General features: G+C 36.0%; 1 protein-coding gene and 1 long non-coding RNA gene across 2 annotated transcripts in view; one reads left to right on the top strand and one right to left on the bottom strand.

Moving 5' to 3' along the window:
• LOC125269392 (NLR family CARD domain-containing protein 3-like) overlaps positions 1-21,228 on the top strand; it is a 52,358-nt gene that overhangs the window by 14,130 nt on the left and 17,000 nt on the right. The window contains exons 6-7 of the mRNA XM_048192347.1: positions 2,121-2,192; positions 5,553-5,760. Coding sequence (XP_048048304.1) covers positions 2,121-2,192; positions 5,553-5,760 — 280 coding nt within the window. The remainder of the gene's footprint in view (positions 1-2,120; positions 2,193-5,552; positions 5,761-21,228) is intronic.
• On the bottom strand, positions 10,915-16,156 carry LOC125268138. The gene is made up of 3 exons (XR_007184811.1): positions 16,101-16,156; positions 14,769-14,844; positions 10,915-11,116 (listed from the first exon to the last, which is right to left on the bottom strand). It is a non-coding gene; the product is annotated as an uncharacterized LOC125268138 (long non-coding RNA).

Raw genomic sequence — 21,228 nt, 5'->3', positions numbered from 1 at the left:
CCTGCGTACTGCCAGTTAGCATTAGCCATTACGCATTTTTGGCTAAAGGTTGCAGGCTTGCCTTCCAGTGGCTTTGGCCATGCCATTATTTTCAAAAGTCTCTGTTTTGGTACAGCATTTACAAACTAAAATGGGCTCTGCAGTTTTTTCAAAGTCTCAGTTTTCAAGGTTTGAAAACACCAGCGTAGAGTAAATGACAGGCGTAACCATAGCAAAACTTATGCATTTTAAAACGTAAACACACTAGTGTAAACGGGGCCTCAGTTTAAAGGATCCTTTGAAGGCAGACTTCGTTTCACGTCCTTCATTCAGCTCATTTTGAAGGATGCATCAAGTGTATCCTTTATGTCCTTGATTCACCCACAATCCTTTGCGCACATTCCAATCCATGAAAAATAACTGATGGAAGCAAGTCTGCACTTATCTGAGTTCATTATGAAATGTAAGACAAAAATAATGTTTTCCGTGATGAAGGCATACATGTTATCTTCTGTTTTGGTGTAAATTAATCACTAACACTAAACTGCCAGTAATGTAAGCCACTGGGAGACACAGACGGTTGTCATTCACTGTATTGCATTAACAAAAGATTTTTAATACAAAGTATTTTTCCAAAATTAAGTTTTATTAGTATATTATTGTAACGGGGCTGGACTCAGGCAGGGATCCAAATGCAAAGCTTTATTGAAAGGTGAGTGTGGTCGTACAGGCAGGGTCAAACAGGGGCAGAAAGGAACAGCAGGGACAGGCAGAATCGTAGTCAGGGTACAGGCAGTAGATCGAGGCAGGCAGATATCATACACAGTCCAGGAAACAATAAACAGTCCAGAGGTATGCAGCAAGGAATCATAAACAGGTAACCAGACAAGATCGAGAACAGATAGGCAGACAGGGAATAAACGCTCGAAATTGTTACAGGAGTAAGCAAGACTTCGCAATCAGGTGGTGTGTGTGTCCATACCGGCGTGATGAATACGATCCTCAACTGGATGGAACTGAAATATATACTGTGATTGTTGCGATCCTATCGGACTTATGATAGCATCCTGAGTCGTAACAAAGCACTGTTCGCCAGAGGAGAACTGGCCCCCCGACTAAGCCTGGTTTCTCCCAAGGTTTTTTTTTTCTCCATCTTAACAACTATCTGCCACTTGTTTGCCACCTGATGTCACCTGTTGGAGTTTGAGTTCCTTGCCACTGTCGCCTTTGGCTTGCTTAGTTGGGGACACTTGACATTTGATATTCAATAGTATTCTTGACATTTATTCAACAGTGCTTTGATCTGCCTGCATTGACACTATTCTTTAAGAGCTGCTGTGCAGCAAAAATTATGTACCAGTTATCAATGTAAAGCTGCTTTGACACAATCTCCATTGTAAAAAGCGCTATATAAATAAAGGTGAGTTGACTTGACTTGACTTGACTTGAGTCATTTATAGTCCAGGTAGTGTGCTAAGCTGTATGTGGCAACAGGTGATTGGTGTGGAGTGAACATGTGACTGGCAGGGAGGATTGTGGGAAATGTAGTCCGGGAACTGACAGGAACAGACGTGATCATGACAATTATAGTATATTATAGTATTATAGTATATTTTTGAGCTGTGGGAGCAGGAACATGTGTGCTGTAGCCATGCGCCCTTACTAGAGCGTCTCATTCTAGTGTTTAATGCTGAGGAGGACTCGAGTCTACAAGCCTCAGAAGGACTGGACTATAAAGACACAAACTCACTAGGATTCAGCCTTCTGTTTGAGGAACACCCAATATCAATATGCGGGAGACTCCTGGAACTTCCGGGAGAGGTGGAATGTGTCTCCTGACACTGCGATGGTTGACATAGTGATAACAATAGCAACGGACGGGAGAAAAATCTGATATGTGAAAATAGATCTGTCACTAAGTGTTGTAGTGTGAATGCAGACTAATAGACCACAACAACACTGACAAGAAAAAGAAAAAACAAATCTGTGTTGGCAGAATATGTTCAGTAACTTCTTCAGTTAGATACTAATAATGTAAAAATGTCCTTTATAAAGCAGTGTTTATTTTGTGTATTATTTACTTATAGTATTAATTGTTATTATTAGCATTAATAATTAATATATTTTTTATTTTCAAATAGTGACGCAGTAAATACAGGAGATGAAGTTCTTCAGAAGATGCTGCCTGTGGTTACAGCAACTAGATCAGCTGGGTAAGTAACACTGAGAACAATCATCACTGAAAACTATAACATTTTTTATTTAAAAATATTAATTAATGGTTCAACAAACAAAATGAGCGTCACACTTCAGCTTTCCAACTCTCCACCTATCTGACCTGCTAGACTTCTATTGTAAGAGCATTACTGTAAATGTGTTTCTGTTCATTTTTACAAACTGAGACATGATGAAAATTACTTTCTGTGTTTTATCTAATGTGTTTTAGCTGAGGTAAATGTATGTTCTCTGCTGTGAGTTGAGGCGATCTTAATATTATCCATATTTCTTTCATGCTATAACTAATAGTAAAGAGGAAAAGATAACCAGTTCACTCGTGCTCCGCACTGCTGCTTGAACTGAGACACTACAGCGATCTGTCAGCCACATTAAAGAGCGCCAAAAACACATTTATTGTTTGAATTTCTTAATACAGTTGACAGAATTTGAAAGCTGAGATTTTCTTATCAAAAGTGCATCAACTGAAAACAGCACAGACTAAAAGATTGATTCTCTGGATTTATGGATTGATATCAGTTCATTAAAATATATACTGTTTAAAATTTGGGAAGCTCCGATCGATCAACTGCAGTTCCCTTTTGATACTTCCCTCGTACTGCGTATGGGATAAAAGCTCCTTTTTTCCTCCGTGCTGAAGCCTTTTTCAATAGCACAGTGTAACTGCAGAAGTGGTCGTCTTCGTTGACTGGTGCTCAGCACACAATGTTGACCCTGTGGAGAGTGACGTATCCCAGATACTGTCTTTCCTCCAAGAGCGGATGGACAGGGGCCCTCCACACTCAAGGTGTACGTAGCAGCCATTGCAGCATTTCACGCTCCCATTGCTGGCCAATCAGTGGGTCAAAACAGCCTCATTGTGTGTTTCTTGAGAGGTTCTAGGCAGTTGAACCCCCCTCGTCCTCTCACTGTTCCTATGTGGGACCTCTCCATGGTCCTTGCAGCTCTCAAGGGACCCCCCTTTGACCTTCGGCCCCTGACGCTTAAAACCGCTCTGCTATTAGCACTAACATCGGTAAAGCGCGTTGGCGATCCGCAGGCCCTCTCCATGAGCCCTGCATGCCTTGAATTTGGGCCCAACGACTCCAAGGTCGTTCTGAAACCCAGGCATGGCTAAGTTCCTAAGGTGCTCTCAACTCCATTCTGAGCACAGGTCATTTCCCTCTCAGCGCTTCCTCCTTCTTTGGACGAGTGAGAGGTAGAATTACTCTGCCCTGTCAGGGCATTGAGGACCTACATAGAGCGGTCAAAGCCGTTTCGGCAATCTGACCAACACTTTGTTTGCTTTGGCGGCCGCACCAAAGGGTCTCCGGTCTCAAAGCAACGTCTCTCGCGTTGGATAGTCAACGCAATAGCTCTATGTTACTCCTCTATGGGCCTTGACTGCCCCATAAGAGTAAGAGCGCAACCCACTAGAGGGATGGCCTCTTCGTGGGCCTGGTCTAGTGGTGTCTCTCTCAAAGACATCTGTGAGGCGGCCGGCTGGTCCATAGGCTCGTGCAGCTACACCAAGCCGTCATTGGTTCAACAACTTTTCATGAGTGAAACAATGGCCGTGCAGTTATACTGCGTTATTGAAAATGGCTTCAGCATGGAGGAAAAAAAGGAGCTTTTCCCCCATACGCAGTACTCGTTCCGTATCTCAGGGAACCGAGGTTACGTTTGTAACCGAGTACGATTGTTATCAGCCGAAAATCAGATTCTATTGCTGTGACCAATTCAGAGGCTGCATCCTTCGAAGGCTGAGTGTGTCACAGTGAAGGCTGTCCCAATTAGAAGACTCCTCCAAATGTGGCTTTTGTTTTTGTCGTGAATTGATGGGTAAATCAGATAAATCCAATATCAGTGCTCCGTAGGCTAGACCGTCCCATTTAACAACGCTCATTCTGACCTTTGAAGGATACAGCCTCTAAATTGGGACACAGCTTATGAAGCAATCAGGAGTCACTAAAACAGGATGATCTCACCAACCAAATGCATAATTGATTATGTCAGACTTTAGGATCACAGTAATTTCATCACCAGTGTGGAGTTATTACACGGTCTCATGATGAAACAATGCACTTTTTAGCCTTATGGTTTAAGAACATTGTGCAGTATAGGGCTGAAACGATTAGTCGACATTATCGACAACGTCGACAATAAAAAATTGTCGACAAATATTTTTGTTGTCGAATAGTCTCTTGATCTCATACGACCTATTTGAAGGGCCTGCAATAACGCGGTGTAACCAGTGGGGCGCTGTAGCGCAATACTGTAATGCAGCCCTCCGGGATCCAATCCAATAAAAGAAGTCAGTGCTTTGGAGAGCATAGTGCAAACGACGTCGAACCCGTGAAATGTGGGAGATTAACATAGCATAAACATAACAAACATAACGTTTAGCATAACTACAGAATACTGTCATGCAGGGCCACCAACTCTCATTCAAACTCACTGTTCTCACGCCACACATTCATTTTCTCACACAGTGAAAGATGCATCGCAGAGCAAAGAGGACACAGACAACGGCAACGCACCGACAGATCAGGTTACTTTTGATATAAAACTAAGTCTAAGCTTTTAAATTCAGTCAATATTACTACGGGATTCAAACAATACTTGTGGTGGTGACTCTGTTTAACGTTGTGTGGCAGATCGCTGTAACACCTCGGTTCAAGCGGCATGTGAACCTATTCCTCTCTATTACAGCGCGAAATAAACATGAATGAACATCAAAAAGTACTTACTGAACTTACTGAAATGAATCCATCTCTATTGTAATCACTTAATCGGAGTTTTAACCGCAGAAAGAAGTCAATAAAACTTGCAAACAAATATATCACACAAAATGTAACATTTACCTCAGGAAAGCCATTCAATGACCATAAACTCGATAGTTTGTGTGTGTGTGTGTGTGTGTGTGTATGTATATAATATATATATATATATATATATATATATATACACACACACATACACATACACATATATATATATATATATATATATATATATATATATATATATATATGATATGTAATATGTGTATGTATGTTGTTTCATTTTTCACAAAAACCCCACATGATTACATTATATTTATATATTTATATTTATAGTATATTGGTCTATTCAGTTGGCTTAAAAATGATTAAAAATACACTTTTAAAAGCTGAAGTGATTTCCTTGTTTTATTTACTAGTTTAAAGTACAGTATAACTCAATATTTTAACTAATTGCTAAAGTAGAATAATCGAACAAAGCCTACTGATTAATCGGTGCAATAATCGATGATTAGTCGATTAATCGTTCTAATAATCGACAGATTAATCGATTATCAAAATAATCGTTTGTTGCAGCCCTAGTGCAGTAAGAAGTGAAACAGCGCTCATTCGATACGAGCTCATGGTTTCTGAGAGCGGTTCAGAGCGCAGTCAGCACACACACCTGGAACACATAAAGCTGCTGCTCATACAGAGCGTGAGTACTTACACCTGTTTCACACACACTCCGTCTGCAGTACGTATGCGTTGCAGGAGCAGCAGGTGCATATTGCGCATATTTGAAGTGCACAGCTGATCCGTGGCTGGAGTGACGTAGGCAGAATTTTATTTTTGGCCGGGTCTGGTTAAAAGTGAGCAGGCACTTTCACGTAGGGTCCTATAGCCTATTTCTTATAGCCAAAAGCAAACTAACGGACTAGGGGTGTGCGATATTGACAAAAAATGTAATCTTGATATTTTCTGGGATTTTCTTGATAACGATAATTAGAAGATATTTTCCTGAGTGTGTTATTGTGTTGGTACCTTGGCTGGTTTTTCCTGTGGGCAGCTGACTCCTAAAGTTTTTGATATTCTTCGTATTTTGTGCGGTGGTTAGTTTGCAGCAGTGACTAAAATTATCTTTTCCAATAAGTTTAAAATGATTTTTTTACCGTGTACCATTTTTACCTTTATTTTTTAACCTAATTAAATTTATGCCTGATCTTTTGTGTCAAATTAATTAACAATTAATTGTCATTTAATCAATAAATTCAATTAGAACAATAAGATACACTAGGGCTGTTAGCAATCAAATGAAATCAATATCAACAAAATTAATCTTTGCAATGCAGTGGAAACACAGAAACTGAATCTAAAGTGCTTTTATATGCATTTATACACAATGTTTGATGAAGTTCATAGCTGACAAATGCATTTAAACTGCATTTACAAATGCTTAAATAATGTTTTAAACATAATACGCTGAATATTGATATTTTTAAATAATTAAAAATGAAAAGATACTTTAAATGTGACATTAAATCCGCCACTAGGTGGCAGCAAGTCACTGTCAATGAGTGAGTCATTAGTTTCAGCCGATTCATTCAAACAGCTGATTCTTTCAGGAACAATGTTTATCAATTAATCAATCAACATTTATTTATACAACCCTTTACAACACTCAAGGTGAACCAAAGTGCTTTCCAATAAAACAAAACAATAAAAACAAAAATTAAAAGCAACAAGAAAATAAATAAAATACTCAAAATGCCACCACAGCTGCTAGATATTAAAAGCCAGTCTAAATAAATTCGTTTTAAGCTTAGCTTTAAAAAGGCCCAGATCAGTGATAGTGCGCATATCAGCGGGGAGCTTATTCCAGAGTCTGGGCCCAGCAACAGAAAAAGCCTGGTCACCCCAGTGTTTGTACCGTGACCTTGGGACTACCAGTAAAAGTTGATTTGTTGACCTGAGAGCCCTGGTGCTGCAGAGCCAGCATCTCGGTTATATAAGGTGGGGCAAGGCCATTGAGAGCTTTAAAAACAAACAATAGAATCTTAAAATCAACTCTAAAAGAAACTGGAAGCCAATGGAGCAAATAAAAAATCGGGGTTATGTGCTCACGTTTGCGTGTATTGGTTAAAAGACGGGCTACAGCATTCTGCACCAGCTGAAGGCGCCTGAGGGACGACTGTGAGACACCAGCATAAAGTGCATTACAATAATCTAATCTTGAGCTGATAAAAGCGTGAATACCTTTCTCAAGGTCAGAGCGATTCAAAAATGGTTTGACCTTGGCCAAAAGACGTAATTGAAAGAAACTAGCTTTAACCACACTGTCAATTTGTTTATCAAATTTCAGGCTACTATCAAAAGTCACATCGAGATTTCTGGTTGATGGTCTAAGCTTTGAAGTCAGCGCATTAAAATCAGAAGTTACAGACTCTCCAAATAAAATATACTCAGTCTTTTCCTCATTTAAATGAAGGAAATTTTGCTCTAACCATAGTTTAATGTCATTAATGCAATCAATTAGTGACCCAACTGCGTCTGCGTTTTTTGGACTCAAAGGCAAGTAGATTTGCAAATCATCTGCATAGCAGTGATAGGCTATATTATGCCTGGCTATGATGGACCCGAGAGGCAGCATGTAAAGTGAAAATAAAACAGGCCCGAGAATAGAGCCTTGTGGCACCCCGCAAGAGAGAGAAGTGGTGGAAGAGGACGAGTCCCCAATCACTACAGAAAAAGTTCTATTGGTCAAATAGGATGAGAACCACTGAATTGCAGTACCCTGAATGCCAACATAGTGATTAAGGCGAGACAGAAGGACTTCATGGTCCACTGTATCAAAGGCCGCCGTGAGATCAAGTAGTACTAAAATAACAGGGCTCTTAGCATCAACAAACCGAGCAATATTGTTGTGCACCTTTAACAGTGCAGACTCAGTGCTATGCCGCGATCTGAATCCAGATTGAAATTTCTCAAAAACTGAATTATTTTCTAAAAAAGAATGTAATTGTGTAAAAACAACTTTTTCTAGCACTTTTGAAAGAAAGGGCAGGTGGGAAACTGGTCTAAAATTAGACAAAACTGAGGGATCCAGATTAGGTTTTTTAAGAAAAGGCCTAACTACAGCATGTTTGAAAGCAGCAGGAGCAGATCCTAAGCTAAGACATTTATTAATGAAAACCAACAGAAAAGGCCCTACAGTGGTAAAAACCTCTTTTAGCAATTTGGTTGGAACAAGGTCCAAGGGGCAATTTGTAATTTTCATTTGTCGCACTACTTCATTAAGAAACGATAGTGAGATTGGTTCAAACTGTTCAAACACTGCAGCGACAGCTAAAGCTCTTAGTTGTGAGTTGTCTGACAGACTCCACTTTATTAATAAAAAAGTGAAGGAAATTCTCACAAGTGGAGACTGAGGCATCTGTTGGAGAACAGGTATGTGGGTTCACAACAGAATTAATTGTGTTAAACATCACCCTAGGACAATGGCCACTATTATTGATAATATTTGACAAATATTTAGACTTTGCCTCCTTCACAGCCCTCTGATAATCAGGAAGACAGCTCCTTAATATTTCCAAAGACACATGTAATTTGTCCTTCTTCCACCTACGCTCTGCCTGTCTACAGCGCTGCCTAAGGGCTCTGGTGGCATCATTTATCCAGGGATCCCCAGGTGAAAAAGAATTCTATTAAAAATATACTTTAATAAAGTGTACTAAGTATATTTTCTACATTTTGTACTATTTTCGTCAAATCCAAGTATAGTTAAGTGTATTCAATTATGTATTAACTTCAACTTAACATCTATTTAACTACACTTCTAGTGTAAATAGTATACTAAAATGGAACAACTTTTTTTAAACTTCAAGTGCACTAAAATACACGAATGAAAATCAAGATTCATGAGCAATTAAGCACACTTACAGTACAATTGCATTGTATTGCCATTCTAATGGAAATACACTTAAAAAGGCATTGAAGTGCAAATTATAGTTGTGTTTAAGTACATTTTGTGCATACTGCTATCATACTTATAATTACTATAAACAGTTAATTTAGTATGCCTCTGTAACATTTCAAGTGATCTACAAATGCACTTCCTAACTATATTTAGTGCTTTTAAAGTGTCCCACTATGACAATAATAATGTTTTTGAAGTGAAGTTCAATTACAACCTAAACATCATAGACACGTACTTTCAGTGCAATGTTATTATAGTGTAAGGTAGAAACAAATTGAAAGTACATTTCATTTGTAATTTTATCCCCATTTTGTTATACTTAAGCATGAATGTTGTTATTACACTACAAGTGTATTACATTACAATTCAGTTCAAGTACATTAAATCAACAGATTACAAATTGCATTTCAGAAAAGGATCTTTATTATTAACACAAAAGTAACACACAAAAGCTGATATTGGCAAAAGGAGGAACCTTGAACAGTCGACTTTCTCTGAAATGCCGGGAACAGAACAATGGCAAACAACTTACTACACATGCATATCTACAGGTGCTGGTCATATAATTAGAATATCGTGAAAAAGTTCATTTTTTCATTGTAAATTATTTTAAAAAATGAAACTTTAATTTATACTAGATTCCCTACATGTAAAGTAAAACATTTCAAAAGTTTTTTTTTTTTTTTTTTTTTTTTTTTTATTTGTTGATTAGAGCGTACAGCTCATGAAAGTCCAAAATCCAGTATCTCAAAATATTAGAATATTTACTTTTGAGTTTCATTAAATGACCATCCCTACAGTATAAATTCCGGGTATCTCTTGTTCTTTGAAACCACACTAATGGGGAAGACTGCTGACTTGGCAATGGTCCAGGAGACAATCACTGACACCCTCCACAAAGAGAGTAAGTCGCAGAAGGTCATTACTGAATGTGGTGGCTGTTTACAGAGTGATGTATCAAAGCATATTAAATGCAAAGTTGACTAGAAGGAAGAAATTGGGTAGGCAAAGGCAAAGGGATGACCGCAAGCTTGAGAATACTGTCAAGTAAAGCCGATTCAAACACTTGGGAGAGCTTCACAATGAGTCAAATGAAGCCGGAGTCAGCGCATCAAGAGTCACCACATTCAGACATCTTCAGGAGAAGGACTACCAAGCCACTTCTGAAACAGAAACAACGTCAGAAGCATCTTACCTGGGCTAAGGAGGAAAAGAACTGGACAGTGAACAGTGGTCAAAAGTCCTCTTTTCAGATAAAAGTAAATTTTGCATTTCATGTTGAAATCATGGTCCCAGAGTCTGAAGGAAGACTGGAGAGGCACAGAATCCAAGCTGCTTGAAGTCTAGTGGGAAGTTTCTGAAGTTAGTAATGATTTGGGGGGCCGTGACGTCTGCTGGTGTTGGTCCATTGTGTTTTATCAAGTGCAAAGTCAATGCAGCCATCTTCCAGGAGATTTTGGAGCACTTTATGCTTCAATCTGCTGACAAGCTTTATGGAGATGCTGATTTCCTTTTCCAGCAGGACTTTAGCACCTGCCCACAGTGCAAAAACCACTTCCAAGTGATATTACTGTGCTTTATTGGCCAGCCAACATGGCTGACCTGAATCTATGGGATATTTTCAAGAGAAAGATGAGAAACAGTCGATCCAACAATATACAGATGATCTGAAGGCTCAATAGTGCCTCAGCAGTGCCACAGGCTGATCACTTCATGCCACACTTCACTGATGCTGTCATTTGTGCTAGGAGCAAGTCATTTGCTGTAATATGTGCTGCCGACCAAGTATTGAGTGTACAAATGAACATACTTTAAAGAACTTGAACTTTTCTGTTTTGAAAATCCATTTTTTGATTGATCTTAGGAAATATTCTAATATTTTGAGATACAGGATTTTGGACTTTCATGAGCTGTACGCTCTAATCAACAAATTAAAAAAAAAAAAAAAACTTTTGAAATGTTTTACTTTACATGTAGGGAATCTAGAATATATGAAAGTTTCATTTTTAAAAATAATTTACAATAAAAAAAATAAACTTTTTCACGATATTCTAATTATATGACCAGCACCTGTAGCTCTGACTTGAGTTACTAGAGGCCTTTTAGCTCTCACTGTTGCACTTCCTCCGTAGAAGGGCCCGGATCTCTGCCACCTCGGTGTTGGGGAATCGCTCCCTCACTGCATCTGTGAAAACAGGAAAGAGACACAGGGATGAATTAAAACAGGATAGACAATGTATAACATTGAAATACAATCATTGATTATAATGGATTTGTCAATCAATCATGACAATGGATTTGGATTCATAACTACCCTAGTGAAAAAAAAGTATACTTTATTGTATTTTAAATATATTCCCTTTTTCTATAGTACACTGCAAATATACTAACAAAAAATGTACTATCATTAAATATATAAAAAGTATATTAGTATCATATTTTCACAATGCAACTTTTAACACACTTTAAAATAATTGTACTTTAGTATATTTTCTAAAAAATATATTTTAGAAAATATACTTGAAGTGTAAGTTCAGTTTATTTTTTAAAAGTGTATTTATTTGCACTTTATAAAAATATATTTGAGGTATATTTTAACAGTGTGCTGAAAATGATCATTGTAACAATGCACTGAAAGTATATTTAAAAAAATACATTATTTAATATCCTGAAGTTGTATCTAATGTTAAACTTGAGTATATTTTTAAGTTTACTTCTTCATCCTTGAAATTCATTATATTACTTGTGCTATTTATTTCAGTATGAATGCATTACAAGCCCATTTAGTATATGCAGTGTAGCCTATACAATTTCCAAATATGTGTAAATGTTTATTAAGTTTACACTGGCAGAATCATTTTACAATCGTACACACAAATCTATATTAAACAACACACCAGCAGCACAAGTAATGTAAAAAAATATGTCGAGTGGTTAAACTTATCGGAATTCAAATGTCTCTTCAACTCGGTCTGTGACCAATCAGATTTTGTTGCTCACTGCCTTCAGCCAATCAGAGCTGCTGAATCCCCTCGCTCAGTGACTCAGGTGAAGTATAATGTCGCAATGTATAATTTATTTAATAAAACGCTGAAAGCGCAATACATCGCTCAATCTTGGGGATTCTGACCAGTTCAATCAAGTGACATCGCAGCCTGACCGTGATGGCGACGACAACCGGCTAATCTAATGGCCTACGCGATCCTGAAAGAACCGGAGAAAAGTGCTGCTATTGGGAGGTGAGTTGTAGTCTACCAGTTAACAAACTTTATTTTATTTTCTTTAAGAAACGGAGAGCGATATTTCGGCTTGAAATCTCCTTTTTGAGTTTTTGTGTGGTGGTTTATGGCACATGTTTGTATGCAGCACCAAAACATTCATATGATTGGTCAAATCGGTCCGTATTCTGTACGATATTAATTCATAAAGTGTTTTATGCTTGACTATGTACCGAAAACAATATCGACATGCCATTCTGATACAGTTCCCTGCTGCTAATCCTCATTTACTGTTCAAAAATAGTATTGGTTCAATATAGGATTCAGACAGACTATTGTAAACGTGAATAAAGAGTTGAACATGCTGTCTTATATCTTTGGTATATTCTGTCAACAGATGCTGTTCTTCACGAGTCTCTGCGGTCATCATTGTGCCATCAGACACAGTGAGAAGCTCATCAGAAAATGAAATATAATGTGTAATTTGTATTTGTGTATAGAGGGTCACCATTGGTCCAATATATATTTTTTTCTTTAATGAAAAACATGGTAAGTTTTGCTGAATCTAAGTTTAAATAAAAACTATTGGATTTGTCAATGAAATATGTCTCTTCATTAGTGATGGTCTTACATTTTATTTATTTTAATGGCCTTGAAAACAAATGCATTCAACTTTGGAAAATGTGTTAAACTGTATTTAAATAGTAGCACAACTGTATTGTGTGAGATTATGTAATTCAAAGTACAGTAATCAACATTTGAAGTGGATCAGAAAAGTTAGGACAACTTTGATTAAAGGTTTTGATCTGCTTCAAATGTTGACTATATTATACAAAGTATAAGTAATAACAAAGTGTATTGTTATTGACTGCAAAGTGTGTAATGTTTAATATTTGGAATAAGTCAAAGGTACTGAGCATACAGTATATAGCCTACTATTACCTGTAAAATAATATATTCAGTGTATATTGCTTGTGTTTTCTGAAGACACTCGTAATTATTTTGCAATGTACTTAAATCACAAATAAAGTGTACTTATAACACAAAGTGTACTCATAACAGAAATAAAGTATACTTATAACACAAATAAAAGTATACTTATAACAGAAATAAAGTATACTTATAATACAACGTATATTATAACAAAAAAATATATTTTAACACAAATAAAGTATACTTATAACACAAATTAAGTACACTTTAATATCACTAATCAATAGGGGTGTGACGAGATCTCGTATCACGAGATCTCGCGAGACTAAACTGTGACGAGATTTCTCGTTGAGGCGAAAAGTAGTCTCGTGATGTTGCCATGACAGAGTGTTAGGATGATTAGGAAAGAATATGCCACCACTACGTTTACATTACGCCTCCACTGTCGTTTTGCTTTGTATTTACATAAAAAAAACCTTTAATTCAGTTGGATAACGGTCGCCACCGCTCCATATTTACAGAGTTACGCGCGGCCGCTAAAGTGAAAGTAAACGCGAGGACGCATTCAAACGCGATTTCAATACCCCGCATTTTGAAAGCGGCTCCCTGATGAATGCAAATACCTCTCAATATGAAAGCTATTTTAGGCTGGGCTGTGTAGTTGTAACCATCTCTTAGCTCTGTATCAAAGACAAATTTGGTCTTATTTGCACTTTGAATATTGAGTGTGATTATGGTTGCACTTATTGTAAAGTGTTACCATGAAAATGAATAACAGTTTTCTCTTAATCTTATTAAGCACAAACAATAAGGTTTCATTTGTTAACATTAGTTAATGCACTGTAAACTATGAACTAACAATGAATGACTATTTTTATTAACTAACATAAACAAAGATTAATAAATACTGTAGCAAATATATTGCTCATTGTTAGTTGATGTTGGTTAATACATTAATGTTAATAAATGAGACCTTATTGTAAAGTGTTACCATTTTTTTTATACAGTTTTTATTTCTATGATCAGTTTGTGGAGTTCAGTTAGGAGGTCAAAAGTTGTAGAAGCTCATAAATCATGTACAGTATGGTCTGAAGAGAATGAAATCATACAGAAGAGAAGTCAGTCAGTTGAGTTAGTGTCAAAACCTTTTACATTACTTGAGTATTGTTGTCTTTTACTGCAGATGATAATTCATACTCAGAAAGTAGAACTGAAATGACATTCATTACAAGATGATTAGTTAAAACATTTCAAATACACCTGCAGAATATTTTTTCTAGTCATGTATTTCACCATTGAGGATTTCTTAAAAATAGTGTGTAAAAATCTTGTCTCGTCTCGTGAACTCAATCTCGAGTCTCGTCTCGTCTCGTGAGATACCTGTCTCGTCACACCCCTACTAATCAAGCATGTAATTAGTCCCTATGCAGACATATACTTAAAGTGTACTAAGTATACTTGAAGTTGTTCCAATTTAGCACACATAAGTATACTAAATATACTTAAAGTTGTATTTTAATACTACTTAATTTCAACTTAAATATACTTAGTACAAAATTAGTTGATTCAAAATAGCACACTTTAAATGAACTAATCATTAACACACTTGAAATATACTAATAATTAGTCTTGCTGCAAGTATACTTAGTATACTTTTTTTTTCACTAGGGTATGACATTACTGTACCTAAAATTGCGTTGGTTTTTTCTGGCTCAAGCTGCTCCTTCAGCTCGCCTTTTTTTCCTTTCCCTGTGAGGGTTGCCTATAAACGCAATATGTCACTTGTGGTCACAGTATTGGTACCTGTGCCAATTTGCCAGAGGCCTTGTAGTTATATCCGTACCAGGGCTGGGATGAACAAAGTTTCACGTGGAGCATTCTGAGATTTTTTTTTTTTTTTTTTGCTGAATTACCGCGGAGTGTAAGTTATGCTAAAAAATAAACTGCCGGGATAATCACACAGCGCTTGCCGTAGGCTACACGTCCAATAATGACATGTCCGTTTCGCGAACTAATGACTCATTTGAACTGATTCACTTAAATGAATGGTTAAAACAACTGATCTGTCCAACACTGAACTCATGAGACGTCTGAATCGGTGTATAACAAATTGGTACACTTTACAATAATGTTCCATTTATTAAATTCTAGTTACCTACATTAGTATTTTGTGAGTGAGTGGCAGAGTGTATTACTACTATACGTTGTTGTTATTTTTATGTGAATGAAGAATTAAAAGATGCACTTTTTTCAGTAAGCTATGCGTTTTCAACAAATGTTAAATTCTGTTGGTTCAGGAAGGACACCATGACAGGCTACTGGCTCCCACTGTCGCTGTTAATTTTTATTTATTTTTTGTTGGAAAAGCACTCTATGTGTTAGCTTAAAGCCCTCAAGTTTACATTGGTTACTGTATTCTTTCAATTGCTCTAAACAAGTATTTTGGGTGACCTTTTTTTTTTAAAAATTGAATGTTAGACATCAATTTGTTGTTATTTTCATCTGAAAGAAGAATTACAAGATGCACTTTTTTTTAGTAAGCTAGGCCTATGTGTTTAAGGCTTCAAGGTTTTATCGAACGCTACCTCTGACTAAGAATGCATTACTTTGCACTTGTATAGTCTTTTATTTTGGACTTTTTATAAATTGGTATTAGTCAATTAATGGGGAGATTATCGATAATCGAATCAAACCGAAATAGAATCGGACTGAAAAAAACAAAAACAAAAAAAAGAGTCCTTAGATTAATCGATGCACCTAAAAAAAAAAAAGTGATCGTTTATCCCAGCCCTAATCCGTACCAACCCACTGTCACTTTTACCATATTGCTTAATCAGTGAAATTCAAACAAGTATTAACAGTAGTCAATGACGGCAAAAATGGCAGAGTTAAGTGGATTTTCAAATTTGTAATCTGGGAAGTCAGGTCTGTATTCCAAGACATAACGTGAACATGCATGTTCTTCAAAGTAAAGGGTTAGTTCACCCAAATAGCAAAATTATGTCATTAATAACTTACCCTCATGTTGTTCCAAACCCGTAAGACCTCCGTTTATCTTTGGAACAAAGTTTAAGATATTTTAGATTTAGTCCAAGAGCTCTCTGTGTGTCCAGAAAGGTAAGAAAAACATCATCAAAGTAGTCCATGTGACATCAGAGGGTCAGTTAGAATTTTTTGAAGCATCGAAAATACATTTTGGTCCAAAAATAGCAAAAACTACGACTTTATTCAGCATTATCTTCTTTTCCGTGTCTGTTGTGAGAGAGAGTTCAAAACAAAGCAGTTTGTGATATCCGGTTCGCGAACGAATCATTCGATGTAACTGGATCTTTTTGAACCAGTTCACCAAATCGAACTGAATCGTTTTAAACGGTTCGCGTCTCCAATACGCATTAATCCACAAATGACTTAAGCTGTTAACTTTTTAAATGTGGCTGACACTCCCTCTGAGTTCAAACAAACCAATATCCCCGAGTAATTCATGTACTCAAACAGTACACTGACTGAACTGCTGTGAAGAGAGAACTGAAGATGAACACCGAGCCGAGCCAGATAACGAACAACAGACTGACTCTAAGATTACACTACAGATGAAGTGAAATCAGTGTACACTTTAATAAATTATACTTTGTATTACAAATAAGCGTACTTACTAAAAGTACACTAAATTACCACTATACATTTTTGTATTTTAACATATTTTATGAGAGTACTCTGATATGCCACTAAAAATACACTTATTTTAGAGTGTACTGTATAAAGTGTACAGAAGTCACACTTCTAATGAAGTGAGAACATAGTACACTTTTAAAAAAAGTATACTAACAATTAATTTCCAAAAAAATATATACTTCCCATAAGTACACTGAATTGCCACTCTAAGTATGTCAAATTTAATACACTTAAAAAAAATAAACTTCAGTACAATTTAAAATACATTAACAACAAAGTACACTTTCAAAAAGTACATTTAAAAAATAATTTGATTACTGATAAATTAGTATACTTACTGTTTGGACTATTAAGTTGAACTTAATTACATCTTTTTTGAAGTATACTTTTAAAAAGTACAAATCAAATACTCTTTAAATAAAGTACAACAAGTAGAAGTATACTTGTTTTATAATTCATGTACTTCATTCATATTTCAAATACACTAAAGTATACTACTTTTTTACCTGGGTCTACTCTCAGCTTAGGAGATCTGTGCTTGTAAGGGGCAATAGAGTCCAAGATTTCAGAACAAGTGGAATAAAAAGATGAAAGAAGGTCATCAGGGCATGCAGGAGAGACAGATTCACTGAGGGCATAAAGTTTAGAGTCCATAAAAGCAGCAGTAAACACTTCAGCTGTTGAGGAGGTGAGAATGCAATGATAACATGGTGAAACAAGAGACCTGTTGGCTGTTGATGGCGGAACTGGAAAATCAACAATAATAGGGAAGTGATCTGAGATGGCAGTCTCAGATATTTCAGTAAGGGAGATAGAGAGCCCATGAGAAATAATAAGGTCCAAAGTGTGTCCAATAAGATGTGTGGGTCGATCCATTAGTTGAAATAAATCGAAAGATGACAAAAGCCGTTTAAAATCAGTGGCCAGCTGATCAAACGGACAGCAAAAATGGATGTTAAAATCACCACAAATCAAAAGTTGATCATATTTAGGGACAACATCAGCTAAAAACTCAGAAAACTCTTGGATAAAATTCTTGTTGTATTTAGGTGGACGGTAAACAACAGCACACAACACAGGGCGTGTAAAACTCAATTAAAAATAACTGCAGTTCAAAACAAGAATAATTATTTATAGATAAAAGTCGGCATTTAAAATTGTCTTTAAAGACAGTAGCCATGCCTCCTCTGCACCCAGACGCACGCGGGGAGCTGAAAAAACAGCACCAAGGTGGGAGGAGCTCCGTGAAGACGCTGTTGTCACCTGGTTTAGCCCAGGTTTCCGTCAACAAAAGAAAATCCAATGAGTGAGAAATAAAATAGTCCTTTAAAATAAAAGTTTTTTTTTATTTTATTTATCATAAACTAGCACTGAGACCCACAATCTGCCCTACCTAAATTTACAGCCAGGAGTCGCTACTGATATTGAGTCCGTTATAGGGGTATCTATCGTCTGCAATAATATTGTGTTTGTTGTTTTAACGATATGCGATCTAAAATTATCGAGTATTTCTCTCACTTTAAAAATACACACAGAGAGAGTTGCACTCATACACTACATGATGTAACGTTAGTCTAGTAGGTTAGACTAGTGCGCTGGTGCATTAAGGCCCTGTCCCAAATGGCACCCTAAACACTCACGGCCTTCCTACGAGTCCGCACTTTCATGATGTAAAGTCGTTTTGAGTGTCGGGAAGAATTCCACCATTGTAAGTCCACAAGACCGAAAGTGTGCCATTTGGGACAGGGCCGATATTATCGCAGACGGCTGTAAGTTTAGGTAGGGCACATTCTGGGTCTCAGTGCTAGTTTATGATAAACATTTTGTAAGCTTTATATCCTAATTGTTGAACACATTAAACACATTTTTGTCAGAATTCTAATGTCCTTGCTTTTTTCAGCCTGAGGGTGGCGCTCTATCGATGATTGACATACTTTAGATCACACAACAAACGCACAGAATGCCATCTTAGAATTGCCTTTTAGTATTTTAGTATTTAATATCATTAGTATTTATTGCATCCAAATGTTGTTTTAGAATATTACAAGTTAGAAGTTCCAGAGAGGAAAACAAAGTCACATCTTTTCTCAGAACAAATACAAAACAAACACAACAGAACTACTGTATAAAGGCTACTCACCCCTAGTGAAAAAAAAGTATACTAAGTATACTTGCAGCAAGACTAATTATTAGTATATTTCAAGTGTGTTAATGATTAGTTCATTTAAAGTGTGCTATTTTGAAACAACTAATTTTGTACTAAGTATATTTAAGTTGAAATTAAGTAGTATTAAAATACAACTTTAAGTATATTTAGTATACTTATGTGTGCTAAATTGGAACAACTTCAAGTATACTTAGTACACTTTAAGTATATGTCTGTGTAGGGACTAATTACATGCTTGATTAGTGATATTAAAGTGTACTTAATTTGTGTTATAAATATACTTTATTTGTGTTATAAGTATATTTTTTGTTATAATATACATTGTATTATAAGTATACTTTATTTCTGTTATAAGTATACTTTTATTTGTGTTATAAGTATACTTTATTTCTGTTATGAGTACACTTTGTGTTATAAGTACACTTTATTTGTGATTTGAGTACATTACAAAATAATTACGAGTGTCTTCAGAAAACACAAGCAATATACACTGAATATATTATAGTATATACTGTATGCTCAGTACCTTTGGCTTATTCCAAATATTAAACATTACACACTTTGCAGTCAATAACAATACACTTTGTTATTACTTATACTTTGTATAAAATAGTCAACATTTGAAGCGGATCAAAACCTTTAATCAAAGTTGTCCTAACTTTTTTGATCCACTTCAAATGTTGATTACTGTACTTTGAATTACATAATCTCACACAATACAGTTGTGCTACTATTTAAATACAGTTTAACACATTTTCCCAAAGTTGAATGCATTTGTTTTCAAGGCCATTAAAATAAATAAAATGTAACAACATCACTAATGAAGAGACATATTTCATTGACAAATCCAATAGTTTTTATTTAAACTTAGATTCAGCAAAACTTACCATGTTTTTCATTAAAGAAAAAAAAAATATTGGACCATGGTGACCCTCTATACACAAATACAAATTACACATTATATTCCATTTTCTGATGAACTTCTCATTGTGTCTGATGGCACAATGATGACCGCAGAGACTCGTGAAGAACAGCATCTGTTGACAGAATATACCAAAGATATAAAACAGCATGTTCAACTCTTTATTCACGTTTACAATAGTCTGTCTAAATCCTACATTGAACCAATACTATTTTTGAACAGTAAATGAGGATTAGCAGCAGGGAACTGTATCAGAATGGCATATCGATATTGTTTTCGGTTCATAGTCAAGCATAAAACACTTTATGAATTAATATCGTACAGAATACGATTTGACCAATCATATGAATGTTTTGGTGCTGCATACAAACATGTGCCATAAACCACCACACAAAAACTCAAAAAGGAGATATCAAGCTGAAATCGCGCTCTCCGTTTGTTAAAGGAAATAAAATAAAGTTTGTTAACTGGTAGACTACAACTCACCTCCCCATAGCAGCACTTTTCTCCGGTTCTTTCAGGGTCGCATAGGCCATTAGATTAGCCGGTTGTCGTCGCCATCACGGTCAGGCTGCGATGTCACTTGATTGAACTGGTCAGAATCCCCAAGATTGAGAGATGTATTGCGCTTTCAGTGTTTTATTAAATAAATTATACATTGCGACAATATAATTCACCTGAAAGCCCCTGTGTGACTGAGCGAGGGGATTCAGACGACGACCGTGACGTCAGCAGCTCTGATTGGCTGAAGGCAGTGAGCAACAAAATCTGATTGGTCACAGACCAAGTTGAAGAGACATTTGAATTCCGATAAGTTTAACCACTCGACATATTTTTTCGCATTACTTGTGCTGCTGGTGTGTTGTTTAATATAGATTTGTGTGTACGATTGTAAAATGATTCTGCCAGTGTAAACTTAATAAACATTTACACATATTTGGAAATTGTATAGGCTACACTGCATATATTAAATGGGCTTGTAATGCATTCATACTGAAATAAATAGCACAAGTAATGTAATGAATTCCAAGGATGAAGAAGTAAACTTAAAAAATATACTCAAATTTAACATTAGATACACTACAACTTCAGGATATTAAATAATGTATTTTTTTAAATATACTTTCAGTGCATTGTTACAATGATCATTTTCAGCACACTGTTAAAATATACCTCAAATATATTTTTATAAAGTGCAAATAAATACACTTTTAAAAAATAAACTGAACTTACACTTCAAGTATATTTTTCTAAAATATATTTTTTAGAAAATATACTAAAGTACAATTATTTTAAAGTGTGTTAAAAGTTGCATTGTGAAAATATGATACTAATATACTTTTTATATATTTAATGATAGTACATTTTTGTTAGTATATTTGCAG

This window comes from Megalobrama amblycephala, linkage group LG5, assembly GCF_018812025.1.
Source record: "Megalobrama amblycephala isolate DHTTF-2021 linkage group LG5, ASM1881202v1, whole genome shotgun sequence".
NCBI classification, from domain to species: Eukaryota; Metazoa; Chordata; class Actinopteri; order Cypriniformes; family Xenocyprididae; genus Megalobrama; species Megalobrama amblycephala.
The sequence above is the reverse complement of the archived record's forward strand: the minus strand, read 5'-3'. Positions and strand labels throughout refer to the sequence as shown.